This window comes from Bos indicus, chromosome 13, assembly GCF_029378745.1.
Source record: "Bos indicus isolate NIAB-ARS_2022 breed Sahiwal x Tharparkar chromosome 13, NIAB-ARS_B.indTharparkar_mat_pri_1.0, whole genome shotgun sequence".
Taxonomy (NCBI): domain Eukaryota; kingdom Metazoa; phylum Chordata; class Mammalia; order Artiodactyla; family Bovidae; genus Bos; species Bos indicus.
The window spans coordinates 22,994,737-23,018,200 of record NC_091772.1 but is presented as its reverse complement, the minus strand read 5'-3'; the positions used below and the strand labels follow the sequence as shown (position 1 = coordinate 23,018,200).

General features: G+C 43.4%; 1 protein-coding gene across 5 annotated transcripts in view; it reads right to left on the bottom strand.

Annotated features, from left to right (window-relative positions):
• Nucleotides 1-11,843: 11,843 nt before the first annotated feature.
• Nucleotides 11,844-23,464, bottom strand: part of MLLT10 (MLLT10 histone lysine methyltransferase DOT1L cofactor) — a 207,311-nt gene continuing 195,690 nt past the window's right edge. The window contains exons 18-24 of one of the 5 annotated variants that reach the window (XR_002182142.2): nt 22,528-22,716; nt 22,020-22,108; nt 21,520-21,881; nt 20,422-20,518; nt 14,640-14,855; nt 13,858-13,984; nt 11,844-12,972 (exon numbers count right to left, since the gene is read on the bottom strand). Coding sequence is in view for 3 of the 5 variants with exons in the window: in XM_070800809.1 (XP_070656910.1) it covers nt 15,841-16,341; nt 20,422-20,518; nt 21,520-21,881; nt 22,020-22,108; nt 22,528-22,716 (1,238 nt within the window). In the remaining 2 variants the exon portion in view is untranslated. Of the gene's footprint in view, nt 12,973-13,857; nt 13,985-14,639; nt 14,856-15,421; nt 16,342-20,421; nt 20,519-21,519; nt 21,882-22,019; nt 22,109-22,527; nt 22,717-23,464 lie in introns of those variants that run through there. The other 4 variants (XR_002182143.2, XM_019973026.2, XM_019973027.2 and 1 more) reach the window with 4 other exon arrangements.

The following is a 23,464-nucleotide window of genomic DNA, read 5'->3' as shown; positions in this document are numbered from 1 at the left end:
ACATGATCAGTGCCTTGTTTTACCTCTTTGTCTCAACTCCTTGTCTAGAAAAAGAGAGACTAATGGTGGCTGCAACACAGGTTGTTAAGATGACAGTCTGGCTTGTTGAAAACAATAAATGTTCTTTTTCTATCTGACCATCCGGACTTCCTGTTGCTATCATTTTCAGTGGCTGCTGACACGCGTGACAGGGCTGACAGGCCACCAGCCGGTCACATGCTCACTTGGCCTGTCATGGGTGGGAATCTTGGGCTTGTGTGGATTCTTGGGGGTCTGGGAACCCTACCACATGGTATGCACAACCTTTTCCTTTTGGATGTGTGGTCCACATTTTTCACTAGGTGCCCCTGAAGGGTTTCTCTCCCAGAAAGGTTAACTCTAGCCTCTGCTAGTGTGTTTACTCTAATGATATCCATGGAGGACCCACATGGTACAAGAAGAACCCCCAGACTTGGCCTCTGACAAAAGAGGTCCAGGACTTTACCTGGGAGCTCCATCCCACTCAGACCCCGGCAGAGGGATGGGCAGCAGGTATCTGCTCTGTGCAGTACTTGCAAAGCACTGGCCTGGCCCCGGCATACCCCCCAGCTGCAACCCCAGCCCCACGGGCTTCAGGGTCTTGCCCCCATCCTCCCAGAAGGAGGCCTTTTCTCCTAGAGTGATTTTCATTTATTTCCTCCACCGGGGCAAGGGCTTATGGTTCTGTTGTGTACACCAGTGACAGCGCCGGTTTTCAAGTCCCGTCTCACGTTGTGTGTGTGCTCACCAAGCCCCTGCTGTTGGAGCAGGTTCCCACCAGAGCCAGCGCTGCTGAGGCCAGGTGCTGTCACCCGGCACGTGGACTGGCAGAGCTGGCTGCTTTCCTGACTGCGCCTGACGATGCTTCTTCACTGAGACTCCAGGCGGATGACGGGTTTTTCTGTGACACTTACCATGGGAACCACCAGAAGTCTCAAGCTCTTGTCTCCTTGATTGACCCACGAGTGCCTGGCCAACATCCTGGCCCCACAAGACGAGCTCTGTCTCGACTGGAATACTGCTGCCCATAGGCCAAGTCTTCCCCTGAGCTCCCTTCTCACAGTTTTTGAAAAATCATAAGCAGCGTTCCTGGTCAATGTTCTGGATGGCTTAAAATTGCCTCTTGCCTCTTGGTATGTGCCAGCCCCACCCCCACAGCAAGTCCACCCACCCCCTTGAAAGTGGAGAAGGAACCCCTTTAAAATAGGAACCACTTCAGCCCCTTACACTTACAGCCAGGCTGCAGTTGTTTGCTTCAGCAGTTACATTTTTTCCTAAATCTTAAAGGGCACAGTTTAAATTGTGACGTTCTGTACTCACGGGGTAACTGCGTGTCCCAAGCAGCCAGGGCCGGCCCCAGTTTGAGCTGGGTCCTCCCTGGACCCAGTTCAGAGCGCACCTCACATGGTCACCTCTGTGAGGTCCGAGAGGTCCCGCCTCACCCCTACCTCATGAGTGCGCGGCTTCTGCATTTGTTTTGCCCAGTTTGGGCTGAGAAAGCTGGAGGACAGAGGGCACGTGAGCCCTGGCGCCCCCTAGGACACGGCCGCCTGCGTGGGAACCATCCCGATGGGGTCTCCTGCCGCCAGGCGGGCCCCCTTGCTCCCCCCTCACCTCCCCGCCACCCCCACCGGCCCCTTCAGCTGCTTGCCGCAGGCGCCCCCCTCCCCGCCGGCCGCCTGTGCCTCCACCTGTAGCTCGGATCACAGCGCGGCCTGGAAGCCACCCCACTGTCTTGGCAGGAGTCCCAGCCTCCTGTTTGAGTAAACTGCTTGGCCTTCAGCCTTCGACTTTATTCACCAGGGAGCTAAATTAACACGCTGTAAAACTGAGCGGCTGCGATTATTTTCCTCTGGTCTGGGGGAAAAAAGAATGGCTTCGTGTAGAACAGAAAAAGGGAAACCACTTTAGCAATCAGTTCCCCAGGGGAAGCTACCAGTGTTTCAAAGAGCCGTGTCCAAAGAGCACCGCGGCCCGGTCCCCCGCCGGAAGTGGGGTGCGCAGGCAGCTCCTCCCCCTCACTGGGTGCCCCGCCACTCGGACACCCCGGCCCCAGCCTCGGCAGGGACCCTCGAGCCCCGCTCCCTTCCTCATGCTTCCCATGTCCTCCCACTCCAGAAAGGAAAAGACACCAAATTCTTCTGCAGGGAAAGTTGACTGCTCATCTCTTGCCTGCTCATCTCTTGCCGTCACCACCTGTCAGAAGCCAGAAGCTCACTGTCCCCTGGATTACTTCAGGAGTTTAACTCGATTAAGCCCATCTTTGATTAGTACAGTTTAAAAAGAAATCCTGCTTTTACAGATGAAATGGACAAAGATATGAGAGGGTTATCTTTTTAAATGAAGTATAGCGAATTTACAATGTTGTGTTACTTTCTGGTGGTACAGCAAACTGATTCAGTTATATATATATATATATATAAACCTTTTCATATTCTTTTCCATTATGGTTTATTGCAGGATAGTGAACATAGTTCTCTGCGCTACACAGTAGGATCTTGTTTATTTTATATATAGTCATTTGAATCTCAAACTCCTAATTGATCCCTCCCCATGCCCTTCCCTTTTGGTAACCAGAAGCTTATTTTCCATGTCTGAGGGAGTCATCTTTTTATTTTGTCTGTCCTAAGTTACAAAGGAAAATGAACAATGTTTTCTGTTACTCAAAAAGAAACGTTTTGTAAAATTTAAGATAAAATATCAAATTATTTATCCCAAATTATCTTGGTTCCAATCTGTCTTACAAAGGAGGATGTTCCTGCAGTGACAGATAGATGCCTCTAGACACCTGACCCCAGCTGGTCTCCTGTTTTAAAAGGCTTGGCATAGGAAACCCCGATGGAATTCTCCTCTTTGGCTGCACTGAGATCTATCCGATTATGTTAACACTGGAGTAGAAGCACTGGAAGTGGACTCTTGCCTGAGGCTGTCTTTCCGTACAGGAGAGAGGAGGGTTCTGGCCTGGGGTGGGACAGGATCTCATTGTGCCAATGAACCCAAACATGCTTTAATCCTGGGACCAGTCAGCTCCAAACCACCACCCCACCTCCCCGCTCAGCACCAGTGCCTGGAGCAGAGAAATCCGGTCTGCAGTGGGCTGAGCAGCACGGGTTGGGGAGAGAGGACTGACAGGGCCGCTTCCTCCAGGAGCAGAGCCTGGGGCGAGGAGGGGCCGCCCAACACCTCCTTCCTGGTCTCAGCTTGGACACTGACAACAAACCAGAACCAGAGGTGCAGAGATGGAGGACCGTTCTGAGGGAGGAGTTAAACACGGGTCATAGATCAGAAGAAAGAACTTCCAAGAACTCGAGAAGCACAAAGCTGAGAGTGCTGCAGGCGGGAGGGCCAGTGTTTATGAGGTCACGGACCGGGCCGTGGAGCTGCTCTCAGTCCCCAATAAAACCCAAGACCGAGTACCGAGGCCTGCAATCAAAGTGTCAAAGGTTCACACTGCGGTGAACAAGGCCACCTGATCTGCAGCTCGGAGGCCAGTTCTTGGAACAGCAGCAAGGCCCATGACGGGGACCAGGTCTTCGCCAGTCTGGGCAGCTGCACGGCTTTCCCCAGAGCCAGTAAAGGAGGAGAACTCGGCGGGGCGGGGCGGGGCGGGGTGGGGGTGAGGGGGCGGGTGGTGGCGGCAGAGGGCCCAGAGAGGGCGGGAGGGGAAGCAGCCGGAGGGCGCATCAGGTTGTTCCTGGGGCTCCTGGAGCACCCAGGGCCAAGCCCCACTCCACCTTCACGGGCAGCCACACCCCACCAAGAGTTTGCAAAGACACTGTGCACCTTAGTTTTTCACAGACCAACACACACACGTGTACACACACACACACGTTCAGCTGCGGAAACACCTGTCCGTACTTGCTTCGGGAGAACTAGCAAGATCACTGCGGCAGAGCAGTGGTGGTGCCAAAAATGTAAAATCTCCTAATTAATCCGTCTGCTTGTTCAGTGAGCCAAGTGAGAAACAGCAGATGCATCAATCACAATTTGAGGAAAACCAAATTAACTCCATCAGCAAAAAAGTGAATGTCTTGCTGTAAACTTCAGAAGGACTGGCACAGCCGGAACGCGTTCACAGCCGCCAACCGCAAGGTGCCTTCTTGCGTCTCGGGCCTCTGCTGCCTGGCCGCATGACCCATCCTGTCAGCTGCCCCTCACGCCACCCAAACTTCTTCCAGTCACGTCACCACACACCTTTGGTAACTACTGGATCCAGGAGGCGTTTTCACCAAGAGCTGATTTCAAGTTGGATCTTCAGTCCTGATGACCAGCAGTGTCACCTTTCAATTTTCTGCAGCTTCAAGTTTTTACAGAATGAAATGGGTGTAAATTCAAGAAAACAGGGAGCCTTCCAGGCTCCTCCTCAGATCCTGTGCAGGGGCTTCATCTCCCACCTGCCTTTTGAATCTCGCAGACCCCAAAGGCCTGCCTCCAGCGCTCCCTCCTCGCGGCTGTCACCCACACCATCTGCACTGGCCCGACGGGGACAGCCTTCCTGTGCCCCGAGTCCCGGAGCACCGTCCTCTCCGCCCCTCTGGGTTCCCTTCCTGGAAACCAGAGGTTAGAAGTCCTCCAACAGAACTGAGACAGGCATCTTCAGTCTGGAACCGGGATGGAGTCTGTTCATTCCTTGCCCCTAAAAGCCTCTGCTTGGTGGAAACACCCTGCTCTTTCTTGCCCATTCTATTCAGGGGGTCACCCCCCAAGGGACCCAAACATGCCTTTCTTCCCCACCCTCCACCTGATTTCAAAGGAACCTTCAAAACAGTTTCCAGTCCCAGGGAGACAGGCCTGGGACCCTTTGCTGCAATGTTTCCACCTGGACACACCTCTCCTCCAGCAACAAAATATAAAGAAAGTGTATGGGACTAAAAATGAGTGTGTGCATGAGCAGTTAGGACAAATTCTGGACCCCAAAGATACAAAGAGACCAAAAAACCCAACTGCCACTTTTGAAGAACCAGGAACAAAAACAGGGTGCCTGAAGCAAAAGAAGAGTATTATGCATGTCCCCTGCACACACCACCATTTAAGGGGTTGGCAAACCATGTAAATCACCCCTCTAGCCTGACCCCTGGACATACCCCTAGTCTCACCCCATGTAAGAAACAAGCTCACACCGCCTCAGTGAGGGAGCAAGGGAACCTGTTGTTTGTCCCTCCCCCACCCTCCTACAGAGGGGCCCCAGTAAAGCCTCACCTGTATTTCCTGTCTGGCCTCTGATCAATTTCTAATGATTAAGGAAGCCAAGAACTCTGGTCCGTAACATCAGGACAGTTTTTTGGTGCCGTCGGGCTGCTAAGGAGAGAGTGACAAGTTCCAAGGCCCTGCGCTCAGAGGTCTCGGGGCGGGGGGGGCGTCCTCGCCGGCGCCCACTGGGGAAGGGCGAGTGGGAGATGTCCCAGCTGCTGCCTGGGAATTAATGCAAAGCCAAGTCTTGCAATTGTTTGAAAAGCGGTCATGATAACTTGTCACTTAAAAAATGTATTAACCCTAACACCTAACAGTGTTACTTACCAGCACCTGGAGGTGGATGTACACGCTAGGGAACACTGGCAGTTTGTCTCTTCCCCAGTTCTGCGTCCTTGCGGGGCGCCAGGCCCAGAGCAGCCAGGGGTCTGGGGTCAGAGAGGGGCCACAGCCTCAAGGCTGTCCTGGCACCAGAGGCTCTGCCTCCAAGCACAAACTTGCCAAGCCTGAACTGTAACCAAAGATAGCTCACAAATCACAGAAGTCCTTATTGAACTTACAGGATTGTCAACATTCACTTATCAGTAAGAAGGAGACATTTCCTTTGATGCCAATAATAAGGTGAGGGATGGGACTGTAAGTGGAGTACAGTTGGCATGAATTCCTAACAAGGTAAAATTACTTGAAAAATCTAATGGCTTCCCAATATTTGCTCAAGTTCACAACTATTTCATTTGGAAAAGCCTACTTTAATGTATAGCAAAACTTGGCATCATCAATGTATATTTCATTTTCACTGAGTAAATTTATGGTTAATGGTATTTGTCTCATTGAAGAGTTTTCACATTCGAAACACAAGTCCATCCCCTACTTTTAAAAGCAGAGTTCCATTTAGTTGTAAGGCACTTCTGCCTACAATGCCAAGGGCTCTGCACTGCCTTGGGGAACATCCTGAGTCAGTGGTTATCTCGTCTTCTGACTGGCTGACAGAGAGCTTAAGAAAACAGCATGGAGACTTGTTTTCTGGGCACTCATGCCCAATGCCTGCTCTTGACCCCATGAGCGAGCACACCTGCACAGAAGTCTCGATGGGAACCAGCCCACAGAACCCCGTGTCCAAGCAGAGCACCCTTTCCCAAGGGTCTGTGATGGGCAATAAGCAGCAGGTGCTCAGAAACTTCCCAGAATGAAACTCAACAACAGGGAAGCAGGGAGCAGCAGCCAGGTGCATGCCATTGGCGGGGGTGGAATTAGGCTCCCAGAACCTCAGGTAAGTTAGAAAAGTGACTAAAGCAAGGAGAATCACACCAAGACAAAAAACTACACGTATATATAAGTATATAAATGAAAGTGTAAGTATATAAATGAAGTATATATTTCATTTCTTATACAAAAAAAAAAAAAGGTGCGTGGCCAGTGATGTTTCGTTTAGAGTCAATGACTCAGAGTGAAAACCAAGGAGGTTGCCAATGAGCTCCTGTCTTCAGTCTTGGGAGAGACAAGACTTTCCAGAATCTGATAATTATTTTCCAATTGTGTACCAGAAACCTAAAATGTGCTCCTTAATAAAGTGAAAAGTCTAACCGGTTTTCCTTGGTCATTCAACACTTAACAACCAGGACCCAATTACACAGACCAGCATACTCTACACAGATCAGTATACTGTGGTTCTGTAAGTCTGGGATAAAGGCTGACCATCCGCAAGGACCACAGGTGATTCTGATGCTCACTGAGAGCTCGCAACCATGAGTTTCTCTTTAACTTAAATGCCTCTGGTTAAAGCTAACTGTGTTTAAAAAAAAACAACTCACTTTTTACCAAGTACGAATACAGCTTTACTGATGTGCCTTCCTGTCTTCTCCACTGTGGTCATTGCCTCCTCTCTGCACCGGTGGTTTGAGGGGCGCTCTGTCTCACCTAACAGCAGGCTGCAGGCTGGTTTGCTCTCCACGCTGCATGGAGTCTACTCCTGAGTTTCAACAAACCCAAGATGCAACCGCACCGACAACAGAGCACGAAGCACCCAGAGGCTCCTGGAACCAACCGACACCAAGGGCACCAGGGCGTCAGGAGCTCTATCTTCTCCAAACAAGACGGACGTCAACAAGCAGGTGACACAAGGCCTTCTGACCTCACTGGCCTCACAAAAGGACGCCCCTAAAAAACCCTAGACCTGGCGGGAAGGGGTTGAGGCTGAAGCTCCGTCCACACTACTGGCCTTAATTAGTAAATTGAGTAACAAAGTGCAGCCCCTGCCTCAGGGCCAGCACAGCGCCACCCAGAGGCACCCTGAGCCTCCGAGGGTCCCTAGGTGGATATCCAGCACCATGGGATGCTTCACAGGAACGCCTACTCCAGCTCCACCTCCTCAGCAGCAGGGGAATCTGAGGGCCTCAATGCCTCGTCCGCTATGGCGGAGACGGCACCGGGGCTAACAGCCTCGGCAAAACTGAAGTCCTACCTGCAGACTCCAGGGAGCAGTCGCTCTCGGCGGCGAATCTCACCGGTGCTGAAGGGCAGGGAGCCTGACGCCGGCACTGGAGTGAGTTTCCCGCCGCTCAGGCCCGAGCTCACTCAGAGCCCGCCCACCAGAGAGGATGCCGGGAAGCCAGCAGACCTTCATTCACGCCCCGCCCACTGCTGAGAGAGGCTCCCCGGCCCACCTGCCCAAAGAGCGTGAAAAGAACGCAGGGAAGCTGGCACAGCCCAGCAACCCTGGAACCTAGTTGGGCAAGCCGAGCTCTGCTGAACACATCCAGTGACCCTGTTCAGCCAGGGAACTTGAGACACGGGTGGGCTTAAGTCAAGAACACAAGAGCCCTACCGTCTTGGAGCTAGTTCTCCCACTCTGCCTGGGCAGGGAACCAATTTGTACCCCCACCCACTGCTAAATGCAAGCGCTCACCCAGGGAGCCTAACAGGAGCACATCAGGCAGCCCATCCCAGAGCCATGCTTACAGTGGCATTTAGTGCACGGCCCGTGCTTCTCTGTCTTACCAGCGAGTTCAGTGCCGTCTGGCTTAATTAGGAGGCCTAAACAACGGTGCCCGCCAGGGAGGGAAGCAAACTCGGAGTTCTGCTTACTACTGTGTATAGTACCCAGTCTCAAAAGCCGGATAAGCCTGACCAGAGGCCCTAGGCAACAGCAAAGCCCATCCTACAGCCTTACTAGGGCAGGGAAACAAGCCAGAATTCCTATCCAAGACCTCTCAGCAGCAACACCACTCCTGCCCTCCCACCTTTCAGGGCTCTGGGCAGGGGCCTTGCCCCAAAACAGACCCTAATATAGCAGACCCCACCTGCCCACAAGCATTACCAGTAGACACATCCAGAAACCTCAACAGAGCTGACTGGTGAAAAGCTGTCTCTCCCAAGACAAACCTGTAAAACCTGGAAGAGAAGCCCATTTACTCACAAAAATACACATAAACATGACATCACCAAAGTAAACTAATAACTGACACTAAAGTAATGGAGATCTATGAACTGTCAAAGAATTCAGAATAATCCTCTTAAGGGAACTACAAGAACACAAAACTATAAACAAAATTAGGAAAATAATTCGTGAACAAAATGAGAAGTTCAACAAATAGAAACCATTAAAAACAAAAATCCTAGCGCTGAAAAATACGATCGAAGGATTCAACAGCTTTAAAAAGATGAAGATGCAGGAGAAAGAATCATCCCGACCTAGAAGACAGGACATTTGAAATTACCTAGAGGAACACAAGAGAAAAAGTGAAAAACCGAAGAAAGCCTTATGGGACACAATCAAAGAACCCACATCTGCATTATGGAAATTTCAGGAGAAAGTGAAAGGGACAGGAAGCATATTCAAAGCAATAATGCTAAAAACTCCCAAACCTGGGGAGAGGTATGAACAGATCCATGAGGTCCAAAAGACCCCAAATAGGTTGAACCTAAATAGGGATACACCGAGACACATTATAAATATCAAAAGTCAAAGACAAATAATTTTTGTCAAAGAGAGAAGTTACATACAAGGGAAACCTCATTTTTAATACTATCAGCAGATTTCCCAAAAGAAACTTCAGGCCAGGAAAGATGGGAGATACATTCCAAATACTGAAAGTAAAAAACCGTCAACCAAGAAGTCTGTATGGGGCCAAAGTGTCCTTTAGAAATGAAGGAAGGATAAAGATTTTCCTGAACAAGCAGAAGTTGAGGGAGCCCATCACCAGGAGACATGCTTTACAAGAAAAGCTAAAGGGAGTTGAGTGGAAGTAAAAGGATGCTAACTAACATCATAAAAATAAAGGAAGGTAGCATGAAATTCACTGGTAATTATAAACACACATTCAAAAGTAGATTTTGTAATACAGTATGGTGGCACATAATTCTCTTACAACTCAAAGTTAAAAAACAAACAGTAAAAAGAACCATAAAAATCTGTTACCGGGTACACAATATGAAAACTACGTAAACTGTAACATCAGTAAAATGTGAAGGGAGGAGAAGTAAAAGTGTGACGCTCAGGACTTAAGCTGTGTAAGTTTAGTTATTAGCTTAAAATAGGGTGTGTTCTAATTTTCATGTAACCACATGAGAAAAATCTATAGTAATTACACCAAAAAGAAAATGATGGAGAAGTCAAAGCATACTGATCCCCAAAAACCTCAAAACACAGAACAAGACAGCAGGAAAAAGAAAAAGGAACAAAGGGTCTACAAAACAGCCAGAAAACAGTCAACAAAGTGGCCATAGTCTAAGCCCGTATCTACCAATAACGACTGTAAACAAAAATAGATTAAATTCCCCAATAAAAATAAAAGAATGGCTGAATGGATTTTTTAAAAAATGATACAACAATATGCTGCTGCCTACAAGAGACCTGCTTTAGTCTTTGAGACAATTAACTGAGAGTGAAGGGATGGAAAAAGACATTTCAAGCAGAAGTAACCAAAAAGCAGGAAGAGGTTGCTATTCTTATATATCAGAACAGATTTTAAACTAAAGAGAGACAAAGAAGGTCATTATATAATGAAAAAGGGGTCAATCCATCTAGAAGATATAACAACAAACTGAAAAGACAACCTACAGAATGGGGAAAAGTATCTGTAAATCATGTATCTGATAAGGGATTAATGTAGCCAAAATATACAAAGAACTCATACAACTCCATAGGGAAAAAAAAAATCCAATTTTAAAATGGGCAAAGAACAGACATTTTTCCAAAGAAGACCTACAAATGGCCAACAGATATATAAGAAGTCATTTGAAAAGTTCTTCAACATCACTAAATCATTAGGAATATGCAAATCAAAACCACAATGAGTTATCACCTCATGCCTGTTAGATGGCTTTTATCAAGCTACCATCTGATCCAGCAATCTCACTTCTGGGAACACATCCAAGGGAAACAAAAACACTTATGTTGAAGAGATATCTATACCCTTATATGTTCATAGCAGCATTATTCATATTAGCCAAGACATGGAAATAATCTAAATGCCCATTAATGGATGAAGTTGCTGTGTTATGTACATGTGCGTGTGCATGTGTGATGGAGTATTATTCAGCCATAAAAAGGAAGTAAACCCTGCTATCGTGACAACATGGATGGACCTTGAAGACATTTTGCTAAGTGAATTTAGTCAAACAAAGACAAAATACTGTACAATCTCATATGTGGAATCTTATTTAAAGAACAAAATCTAACTCACAGAAAAGAGGTGGGGTGAGGGAGAGGGAATTGGACAAAAGTGGTCAAAAAGTTCAAATTTCCAGTTACAAGATAAATAAATATTAGGGCTGTAATGTACAACATGATGACTATAGTTAACATGATATATAGAGAAGTAGTTAAAGAGAGTGAATTCTAAGAGTTTTCATCACAAGGAAAACAACTTTTTGCTGTTCTCTTTTTTTGGTATCTGTATGAGATGGATGTTTAACTACACTTACTATGGTAATTATTTCACAATATATGTAAGTCAAATTTTTATGCTGTAAACTTATACCATGCTGATGTCAATTATATCTTAATAAAACTGGGGAAAATGGCAGTTATAAACATTAAATTTTATTAACAAAAACTTTGTACATTTTCTTTAATACATGTGGAATTTTACATCTAAGTAAAATAACAACACATTCAAAATTTACCATTTATACAAATTGTTACAGAATAACAACCAGTGGGTTAAATAAGTAAAATAAACCACACCGATTTTTTTTTAATTATCTACAAAAGATTTGACTTTCTTTAAAATTCCCCTGAACATATAAAAATAAATTAATTTTACTTTTCAATTAAATCTACCAATTAGAAATATTACAAATCAAAATATCAATGTTATCTTATGAATTTTTCACAATACAAAACAGATTCACAAAACCTTATTTACAGAAATGAGGTAAGAACTGTGCAATGTTTAACCAAGAGACATATTGCAGAATTAACATGTTCTTCCAGCTAAGTACACAGTGGAGGTCTAATTATATCTGGGTCTTTTTTCCACTAATAATTCACACATTCAAGAACAGTTCAGTGATTACATCCCCAATTGTTTAATTTATATACTCTGCTACACTGTTACCCCAGGAATGGGGCTACCCAACGTGGAAGGGGTGTAACATAGATTTCACTTGTTTCAGGAACTGCTGTGGTGGTGTTTGTTTTTTTTTTTTTGGTCTTGTTTTGTCTGTTTGAAATCATTGTTAACAACGAGAAGTTGTCTAAAGAAAAAAAGAAAATTCTTACCAAATCCACACATTTTTCTTGTGACTCATTAGTGGATAAATACCCAGGTAATAGCTTCGCCTGAGCTATCTACAGTGGCATAGAAAGTTCTCAATAAAGGCAGAACCATGGGGAAGGCTGCTGTTGCTACTCAGCTGACCAGAGCCACTTCAGCACAAGGCAGGTACTAACAGGCACTTGATTCAGGCCAAACCCTACCAGCAGTTTCCAGAGTGGCCCCTCTTTCATTTTGAATTGAGCTGGTTTCCCCAGCAGCCTTAGAGCTCACTTAACTCGAGGTTTCTTCAAAATATGAGTAGGTCTTAACACTAAAGAAAAAGCATTTAGCAAAAGAAAATTACCTTTAGCAGAAGCAGACATTTACCATCCTAACTTGATTACCAAAATTGGCCAAATCCCATTAGAAAGGAAATTTTTATAACAAAGATTGCCAAGTCCCAGTGGATGACCTATTTATTTGTAATATTTAACCAATAAAACTCTAGAAGAAGAAATTAAACAGTTCCTTGAAATTTGTTCTAAGGTTTGACTCACAGAGCAAATGTACTGTAACCCAAACAAAAGATCATATTTCATGTTCCAACTGGTACAATAAAATCAAATGGTTTATAAATGGAACAAGTCTTTAGTTTTCCTAGTCATCTCTGCAATTTATAATCAAAATTAGTTGTGTACCAACTATATTAAATTTCTCTTAGGTTGATAAACTCATTGCCATGTAAATTATTTCACTGACCAAAGTTAGCCATTAAATTTTCTTTCAAAGTTCAAAAAAATCTGGGAGAGGGGTAGGGGATATGGGAATTTCATTTCAGTGCAACAAAGCAACATCAACCAAAGCCTTACAAGAATGCTCTTGTGGCAATTAATCCTTTGTCGTGCAGCTGGTTTCTTGTTGCATTTCTTCATAGGTGTAGTAAAAGGACTGCAACAGCAGCCAGATGAAGTGCCAGGACAGCAGGATAGGCCATTTCTAGATGTTTTTTTCTCAAGTGTCAACTTTTCTCTTGAGCAACAGGCCCACTTTTATCACTAAGTCTCTGAGGTTAAAACAAACAAAATCAAGTGTATTAGCTAAAGAAATTTTTGGCCCACACTTGAAACAATCTCCTCTTAACTGAAATTGTAACTGAGATAAAAGGTAGTATATATGGTTATTCCTTTTTTCTACAAGTCAGCATGGCTACTTTTCAGCATAATGTAAGGACATGAAAATACTGGTAAACATTTAGTTGCTTTATATTAAATTCAGCAGTACACAAAGACAGAAGTACTCCTCTGAGGCAGGACTAATAAGGAATGAAAAGTAGAAATCATCCCTCCAAAACGGACTTTTCCACGGTAGTAGTAACACAGTCGTGTGGAAAATGAACAAATAAGGAAGTCATGGGTTCTGATCCCACATACATGCTATCTGTCCTTTGAACTTTAACCTCTTTGAATCTCCCTATTTTAAAAAACAGGTTTTTTAATAGTTTAAAGACTGGAACCATATATACTACTGTCTCTAATAAAGACACCTGTCACACAGCAGGATACTCATATTACTTCCCAGCCTTGTAAAATACATTTCATATTGTATAACCTTTTTGATTTTAACACAAGAAAAAACTTTAGAGCAAAAAATGGTTAAAAAAAAAAATCTAAATCAGTACAGAATCAATGAAATTTCCATGTCTGCAAAACTAGGTTTGTGATAATGATAATGACAGTATTCACAATCAAGAAGTCAGAGGAACAGTAGGGTAAACAAAAAGCATTGAAGAGGTAATGAAAACCAGTATACTTTATTTTGAACTAATTCTTGTTACTAAATACAAACTAAAGCTTCTGAAAACTAAAAGCACAGTAAAGAGCAAGGTTTCAAAGTAATGGGAAAGAGCAAACATTGTGACTTTGAACACCGTTTTTGCCAAGTCTCCCACCTCATTCTTTCCCTTCTTCCTTTTCCTGGTGTCCAGTCTCCATTCTATATCCCAATATCCTTCCTCTAACAGGGTTCTGCCCTCAACTGGAATTTAGGGGAAACATTTATACTCCAGTAAAGTAGACCTGATTGAAGGGGAGAATTAATAGAAAGAAACAGCCTTAAAATGTGTGCACTGTACACATAAGGATACTGTTCCTGCACCCATTGTTCTGCTATCATTTACATAAGATTAAAAATTTAAATTTCATTACAATTGTGATTATGATTTACTTTCTATTCAGTAGAATAACTAGATTGCCCTAAAGTTTATATATTAATTTTACTGTAAGTATAATTCAGTTTTAGCACATCTGAGCAAAACAATAAAAATAATCCTAAATTATCTAGACTATTTCTATAGTTAAACAAATCACTTAAACAAAGATTCTCAAAATACCAACTACTTATCTTTTGATTGGACTGTCCCATATCACTTACTATACCAAAACATTTTCATTTTGAAAAACTGCTGAATTATAAAACAGCCTTCCAACCTTATGTGCAAATTCAAACTGATATACTTAGGGGATATATAAATTGGCTTAGGTCCTTTGTGTTTACAATATCCAGCTGCTGAAACAACTGGTTTTAAGAAGAAATTATCTGGGGGATAATATATTTTAAAAGAGAGAGAAGGAAAGAGGGAGGAAGGGAAGAAGGGGAGGGCCGGACAGTCATCTCTAATCACTAAAATTGGCTCTGTGATTTCACTAGCTGTAACAAAACACAGATACTTACTGTTACCTTCTGACTTGCATTATCACCATGGATGGTGAGGAACGGGTTGGTGGTGGCTGGGTGAAGTGGAGGCGCCTGCGTGCCTGCAAGCAGGTTGTTGATGGGTATCTGCGTGGGTCCCGGGATCTGCAGCTGCTGGAGATCAGGCTGGTGGTGCTGCTGCTGCTGCTGGTGGTGCTGTTGCACCAGCTGGTATAGAAGTGCCTGGTGCTGCTCCTTAAGCAAGAACACGTGGGAGGGGTGAGTTCCCAGCCCAGACAAGCCAGCAGGACAGCCTGCCTTGTCTCTTTTCTTCTTTACTCTGATACTAGGTACTGAAGTGATGTCAAAGTCATACTACTAAGAAACACAACAAGAGTCTCATCTGGAAAAACACACTGCACTAGAAAATAACCATCTACTGTAAATGTCAGTATCAGCGAATGGTTTTATTTTCAAAGTGGAACAAGCAAAAGAACCCCTATTCAAATGAGGTTGTACATGAGAATCAAGGAAAATGGCAACTTAGAGAAGCCACGGTGATCTGTGTTTGGTTTTAGAAATCCCTCCTGTAATTCTGGGAACTTAAAGAGTTATTATGCTCTTATTCTGAGAACTTTAAAAGTTATTTTAAAAGGTGGGTGCAAACGTAATTGCAGTTTCAGATCACGTATTTTAAATAATTATAACTAGGCTCAAATACATCTTTATTAATCAAAATAGGAACCATTACAATTAACACGTTTTTGTCAACGAGAAATAAACGTGCTTATTCCTGTAGCATAAAAATCCACGCTTTGGGATTCGATGAACTCTTGGAAAGCATTCTCTGCCTCCTGCTGGTCGTGGAAGCATTTTCCTTGCAAGAAGTCGTCAAGATGCTTAAAGAAGGTCAGGTGAATACAGTGGATGAGGCAAAACTTCGTAGCCCAATTTGTTCAACTTCTGAAGCACTGGTTGTGTGAATGTGCAGTCGGGCGTTGTTGTGAAGAACTGGGCCCCTTCTGTTGACCACTGCCGGCTGCAGGTGTTACAGTTTTCGGTGCATCTCATCGATTTGCTGAGCATACTTCTCAGATGTAATGATTTCACTGGGATTCAGAAAGCTGTAATGGATCAGACCAGCAGCAGACCACCAAACAGTGACCATGACCTTTTTTTGGTGCAAGTTTGGCTTTGGGAAGTGCTTTGGAGCTTCTTCTTTGTCTAACCTCTGAGCTGGTCATTGCTGATTGTCGTATACAATCCACTTTTCATTGCACATCAAAATCAGATCAAGAAATGGTTTGTTGTTGCTGCGTAGAATAAGAGAAGATGACACTTCAAAACGACGATTTTTTAGATTTTCAGTCAGCTCATGAGGCACCCACTTATGGAGTTTTTTCACCTTTCCAATTTGCTTCAAATGCTGAACAACCATAGAATGGTTGACACCGAGTTCTTCAGCAAATTCTCGTTTAGTTTTAAGAGGATCAGCCTCGATGTTGGCTCTCAATTGGTTGTTGTCAACTTCTGATGGCTGACTGCTATGTTCCTCATCTTCAAGGCTCTCATCTCCTTTGAAAAACTTTTTGAACCACCACTGCACTGTACATTTGTTAGCAGTTCCTGGGCCAAATGTGTTGTTGACATTGCGAGTTGTTTCCACTGCTTTACAACCCATTCTGAACTCGAATAAGAAAACTGCTTGAATTTGCTTTTTGTCTAACATCATTTCCATAGTCTAAAATAAATATAAAATAAATAGCAAGTAATAAGTCATTAGCAAAAAAAAAAAAAACCATAAAGCGAGAAATACTCATTAAAATGATGTATATATAACATAACCACACTTAAGAATGTATTCCAATATCAAACAGTAAAGTTCAACAAAACCGCAATTACTGTTGCACCAACTTCTTAACTTTTAAAGTTCTCATTCATGCTGACAGAAAGAGTGCTCTCCTGATGTGGTTATCATACCATGCCTTCCAGCATTCCTGAATGCTTACTGTGATTTGTCAGGCACTGTTCTGGGGAGAAGAAGTGTTAGGATGTGATTCCTGCCAAGGGTCAAGCTAAACAGTAGTGTGAGAGAGACTATTGGGGGGGGGGGGGGCGGTTTCAGGGGGCCCTCACTTGGTAACAGATGCAAGGAGATGAGGGAATTCTCTATGTGGACTGGGTAGGGTGAGGAGGAGGGCAAATGGTTCTAGGCACAGAGAATGCTAGCCAGTGCTGAGGGGCCCTGTGGGTGTAGCCAGCATGACCCAGGACAAGTGAGGAGACTGGAGTTGGGAGTGGAGTGAGCAAGACAGAGGCTGGAGAAGGAGGAGGGTAAATGTTTCTAGGCACAGAGAATGCTAGCCAGTGCTGAGGGGCCCTGTGGGTGTAGCCAGCATGACCCAGGACAAGTGAGGAGACTGGAGCTGGGAGTGGAGTGAGCAAGACAGAGGCTGGAGAAGGACGAGGGCCTGCAGTGTGGCCGAGAACACTGGCTCTTCTCAGAGTACTGTCGGAAGGCAGAAGAAGCAGAGGAGTGTCACAACCTGACCGGGCATTTCTTGATGGATTCAACGTGAGGTGTCAAAAGAGAGGGGTGAAGTAAAAACGGCAGGGATTTTTGGCTGAAGCAGCTGGAAGGATGGAGGTGCATCAGCTGCGGTGGGGGCACCGTGTGGCAGGCCAGCAGTTCAGTGTGGCCACGGTATGCCTGCACCATCTGTTAAGAGAGCCAAGAGGCAGCACCAAGGAAGCAGTGGATATGAGAGCTTCCAATTCCAAAGACAGGCCTGGTCTGGAGAAGTTGGTGTTGGCACAGACAGTCTTTAGAGCCACTTGGCTGGAGGAGATCCCGAATTCTAGGACCCTCTGAAGTGAGAGGGACTAAGAGAAAGAGGAGCACCCAGGAAAGGAACGTAAAAAGGAAGAACCAATTAGGTAGGAAGAAAACCAAGATCCTGGAAGCAAGGGGAAGAGAGAGTTTTCAGGGACAGACGCCATTACCAGGGGAGATGCCAGGTGGGAATGGACCGGGCTGAGCGTGGGCAGTACATGGAGGAGGGTCCAGCAAGAGTTTGTTCTTAAAGTGGGAGAAGGGAGGTGCCACAGAGGACCACTTCTGCCTACAAGAAGTTCAATGCTTATCAATGAACAAACCTCATCCCACAGCCTTGGCTGGCAAAAGAAAATATCAAGTCTAATCCACTCAGTCTTCATGGACTCTGGGCAACGATTTGTGCTAAAAATTTCTTAATCAACCACATTCCAGAAACAAGACACTTACATGTGACTATTAGAGTAAAATCTTAATTAACAGGAAGAACCCCAAATAAATTGAAATTTCAGTACTTCACAATAAGATGTGGCAAGAGATAAGGAAACAAGACCACATTTTAGTGTAAGCATTTAAGAATTTATATGTAATCTATCCTCATACCACTTTAAGAACAGTGACAATGATCCAGAATTGTAAAATAGACATTTTCAATATATTTTTGACTAACGGAAGAAAGTTGGTGGGTGTATTTTAGAAAGAAATTACAAAGGCTGAAATCTTGAGTTAATTAAAGGAGTGTGCTCCTAGTCTAGCTCAGTGAGGTGTGCAAGACACAGCCGGTACATAAGGCACCTTAGTTCTCTCACCCCTCCTCCAAGATATCTGCTCCACACCTTTTCTCTCCTCTGACCACAATTTCCCTATCTCCATCAGCTGATGACTTTACTTATAATCCCCATTTGAAAACTAAAAACATCAGAAGTGGGCTTCATCAACTTCCTATCATAAAACCCACTTACAGCTGCTGCACCTCCCTCTTACCAGGTGAAGCTGCTCCCTCCTGAAGTGCTCTGCTGCCCTGGCCTTACCCCTCCTCTCTCTGCACCAGAATATTACCCATCAACACACATAGAGGGCTTCACTGGCCGTCCAGTGATAAGAATTGGCCTGCCAGCGTAGGAGACATGAGTTCCAGCTCTGGTCCAGGAAGATATCACATGCCACGGGGCAACTAAGCCCATGCACCACAAGTACTGAAGCCTCTGCACCTAGAGCCTGTGCTCTACAACAAGAGAGGCCACCGCACTGAGAAGCTTCCATACCACAACTAGAGGATCCCTTGTTCGAGGCAACTAGAGTCCACACAGGCCAACGAAGACCCAGTGCTGCCAAAGATTAATTAATTAAAAAAAACATACACATGTTGTCATTTTCAAAATGAATAGAAAGATGCCCTTAGACATCTTCCTAATGCTAACTGCTCTTTCACTTCTCTGCTCTTCACAGTAAAATATCTCAAGTGGCCTGTACCCCATTTGTGTTTCCTGTTTTCTTTTGAATCACTCAATGAAGCTTTTCACTTCTCACCAAAATCACATTCTCAAAGAGTTCTAGACACCTAGTTTCAACGGGCAGTTCTTACTTGTCTCACCAGAGTATTTTACTCAGCTGAGTCCTCCCTATCTTGAAAAGTTTCTTTGCATGGACTCTAGGCCATCACTCTGTTCTAACTCTCCCCTCATTCTCTCCTCAAGACCCTTGACTGGATTACTCTCCTCTTTCAGGATGCCCAGAGCCCAGTCCTCAGACATCAGTCTTCCTTCCCTACTGCCCTCAGCAAGTCATGTGAATCTCAACATCACATATGCAGCAATGACTCCAAGCTCCTATTTCCAACCTCATACTTTCCTTGGACTCCAGACTCATCTAACTGCTTAATCTGTGTCACCTGAACATCTAAACAGACATCTCACATCAGCAGGTCCATAACAGAACTTCTGTTCTCTTGCCAAAACATGGTGTTCCTCCTAATCTTCCAAATCTCAGTAAGAGTCACCATCCAAGTTAATGTCCAACAAACCAGTCTTATTGACTCTATCTTCAAAATACACAATTCTAGACAGTTTCACCATGTTTATCTTGCTCTCATAAATCAGCAGCACCTGGACCACCCCCAGAGCCCTGCTCCCCCCAACACACACACACACTATTCTCCATTCAGCAGCTAAACTAATGTTTTAAAATGTAAATTATTGTCATGTCACTATTGTGTTCAAAACCCTACACTTAATTCTTTAAAATCCTGAAAGGAAAAATGAGGATATATGAAAAAAGACTTTTAAATGGGGATAATTATAAAAGCTAGGCAATTGGTATACCATACTTTCTACCACTGGTACACCTGAATGTTTATTTCCACAAAAAAAAGGTTTTTTGTTTTTTTAAATCACCAATGGCTTTCCATCACACTTAGGATAAATCTAAACCCCATACCATGGACAGCCAAACAAAGCAGCCCATGACCTTGCAGCCCACACCTGCCTGCTCTCCTCCACACTAGCCCAGTCATGCAGCACAGGTGCCCTAGTCCCTCGACCCTGAATGCACATTCTCTTCTACCTCTGTGTCAGAAAGTCATGCTCCTTCACCTTTTATTCAGATCTTTGCTCAAAAGTCATCTGCTCAGTGGCTGGACCATCCTATCTACCATGGCTCTCCCCCGACTGTCCTCTATTCCCTTATCCTGCTTCATTTTTCTTTCCAGTACTCATCACTACCAAAAAATATGTATCTAATGTCCATCTCCCCTATCAGAATAAAGCTACATGAAAAGACAAGTCTTGTTCACCAGAGTCTACCAGAGCAGCACAATAATGTTCTAATACCTGTCGATGAATCCATACAATTAACATCACTGCAGGTATCATAGACTAGACCATGTCACTTCACAAAGTGGGTAATCTATACCTACACACTGAATACTTATTATAACTTTGATCACTTGCTCCTAATAAAGATCAAATATTATCAAAAGGAAGAACTTACTGGTGTGAGCTGTTGCGAATTTAACAACTGCTGGAATTGCTGTTGATGAAGAAATATTTGTCTTTGCTGGTCAGAAAGTAATCCTAGTCCTGAGGCACTGAAAAATGATGAAAATTCTTACTTTCTACTGTAAACCTCTTTTTTTTAAATGTAAAATGAAAGAACTTCTCAATTTGATGTTTAATAAGTTAACAAGTCAAGTTTTTAACCATAACACTTTTTGAAAAACAACGATGTAAAAATTTCTTCTCTCTCTCTGCACATATACAGGTAACCAAGAATTCACATTGTCAATAAATGTTTTGGTTCCCTTTTTATTGTAAACCAAGCAGGTACTAAATTGTTCAATGGAATAAAAATTTATATGCACATGTAATACTTTATTTTCAATCATTCAGGGATAATTTAACCCACATAGTAAAACAAAGAAAGAATCCAAACATACTACTAACTGATTTTACTTAAACTTTTTTTATGGTCCCAACTGTCAGTAAAATTAAGCACCAACGAAAAGACAGCCAGAAGAAACAGTTTACTACTATCCACTACAAATCCATTTAAAATGATTTATTCCTCAAAAGTATGTGCAATAACAACATGGCCTTGCCATTCAAATGAAATTCCAGCACAATGAAACAGCAAGTCTCACTCCCTGGAAATTCAAGATAAATATTTGACCTTCATCTTATATCAAAATCTTTGATTACAAAGCTAACAAAATTACATAGCTGAATTTTAAGAAACCAACATTCATATGTGATCTTCATTACAATATTACTTTGCTCCAGAATTTTTGATACATGAGGTTAAGAAAAATAGCATTTAAAACAGACATTACAGATCAAGACTGAAATTTTCAGTACAGAATATATTTAATGCTTATGCTTTGCTTCTCAAAGTGATTTAACTTTGTATTTAATCTGAATTACTAAAGTGTCAAAAATAAATGGCTCCTGGTATAATATATTTAGCTTGTGGATTTTACTTTCTTAGAGCACATCTACAAGGGACACATTAAAACATCCCTAACTAAAGCATGGATAGCTTGGTACCATGTTGCTCTAAAAACTGCCAAAGATACTTAAGTAAGTTTCTTACCTGTTAGTCAGTGTAGCTGGCATTGGATGTGTTGCATTAGGTGGTACAGTTGTGTGGGTGAGGGGGGTAGGGTTCTGGGATATTGTGACAGGGGTCTGAATAACCCCATTTAAAGCTCCTACAATGCCATTAATTGCCAGTTGGTTACCTGGCAAAGCTCCAATTATTCCACCCACTCCAGGCACGGCAGGAATGGTGGATGTTACAGTCGGCATTCCACTAGCCAGTGCCCCCACTGTCACACCATTGACCTGCTGAACTCCGCTAACGCCTGAGCCCTGCTGAGCTGGACTCTGCCCGGCAGGAGGTGGAGTAGAAAGAGCCGATGAGCTGCTGGTGCTTTGTCCGCTGGAGGTTAAGTCCTAACATAAGGAAGAATAGGAACCAAGTTGTAAACAACACAGCAAAAAAACAGTTTAAAATTATTTTAAACCATTTAACGTAATATACCGTTGTTTGTAAGTAAAACACACAAATGAAATTAACCATACCGAAATTACCTGATTTAATACAGGAAGAGAATTATCAGGTAAAAAGCTGTTTCCTAGATGAGGGCTCTTACTGCTGTTCAAGGAATCAGTAGTAGGAGCTAGAAAAGAAAAAAGACAAAAAGAAGCTTATTTACCTGTTGAATTACATTACATGTAAGATTAAAGGTTTGTCTAAAAGCTTAGTCTGAAGCCCACATTAGAAACACTTAAATTTTAAGCCTTGCTATTCTTAAGACCAATCTGAATGAAAAAAATCTGTATCTCTATTGAATACCATGGCTTTAAATCAATAGATATCATCATATACTTAAATTTTATCATTAAATTCTGTACTAAAGATGTTAGAGCAAATTCAAGTTGAACATTGAACAGGATTCTTTATGCTCCTCTAAAATAACCTGTTATTCCTTTTCTACATCTTCATATAACTGGTGACCACTTATTATTCACTTATTATGAAAAAAGTAATGAAAAGTTCATCCTACTTTCCTTAGATCCACAATAAATTTACACTTACCATTCTGTGCTGGAAATGCATGCATTTGATGAGATGGGCTGGGGTTTGCTGTTATTGTTGGAAAAGGCACTGAGAGCTGTGCATTCAATAATTGAAGGCGTTCCTTTTTGGCAGTCAAGTTTTTAATCTGTTCCTCTAATCTTCGATTTTCTACTTGAAGTTGATGTAATGACTTCAGCATCCCTAAAACTAGCAGAGATTTGAATAAAGACAATTTCACACACAGGACCAGGTACTTTATGGACTTGTGTCAGTAACTTTAGAAATAAAACAGAAAAGTAGAAATTCTGTAAAGCATTTCTAAGTGACTAGGTTCTATTTCTAAATTTATGCAGATACAAATATATAATAATATATTTCTACCTATGTAAGCATAAAGGGATATTGTTCCAAGATGTACTGCGTAGAAACTTTGTTGCCACTAACAAAAAACCCAAACCTAGTTCAGGTAACTTCCATTCTCAAATAAAAATCACAGGAACATTTGATTTTCATCAAAATAAAAGCCTAATTAAAAATTCAAAGTGCCCACCATGATTTTTCATTAAAATCATTTTTTAAAGGTCAAAGAATCACACACAACAATGTCCTTCGACACAAATAAAGAGCACAAGCATTTTTTGTTGTTTGGTTAAACTAAGCAAGTCACCGGAGGACACTGGATGAGGAAGCCCAGCGGCTCAGCCTGCGGATCCACACACGCCCAGCAGGGAGCAGTGTACGCGCACCAAAGCCCTACTCCTGGCTCCCAGGAAAGGCATGTCCTCTGCACACAGGCTGTCCTGTTTCACCACCTCAAATACTTTTTCCATCCCTGCCACAGCTCGGACCTCTCAACGGACAGCAGAGATGCCATGATGATGGACACTTTAAAGTTCTATGTATTAAAAAGTTGTATTTGTTTAACATGCCCTCAGGGCCTTCAAAAGACACAATT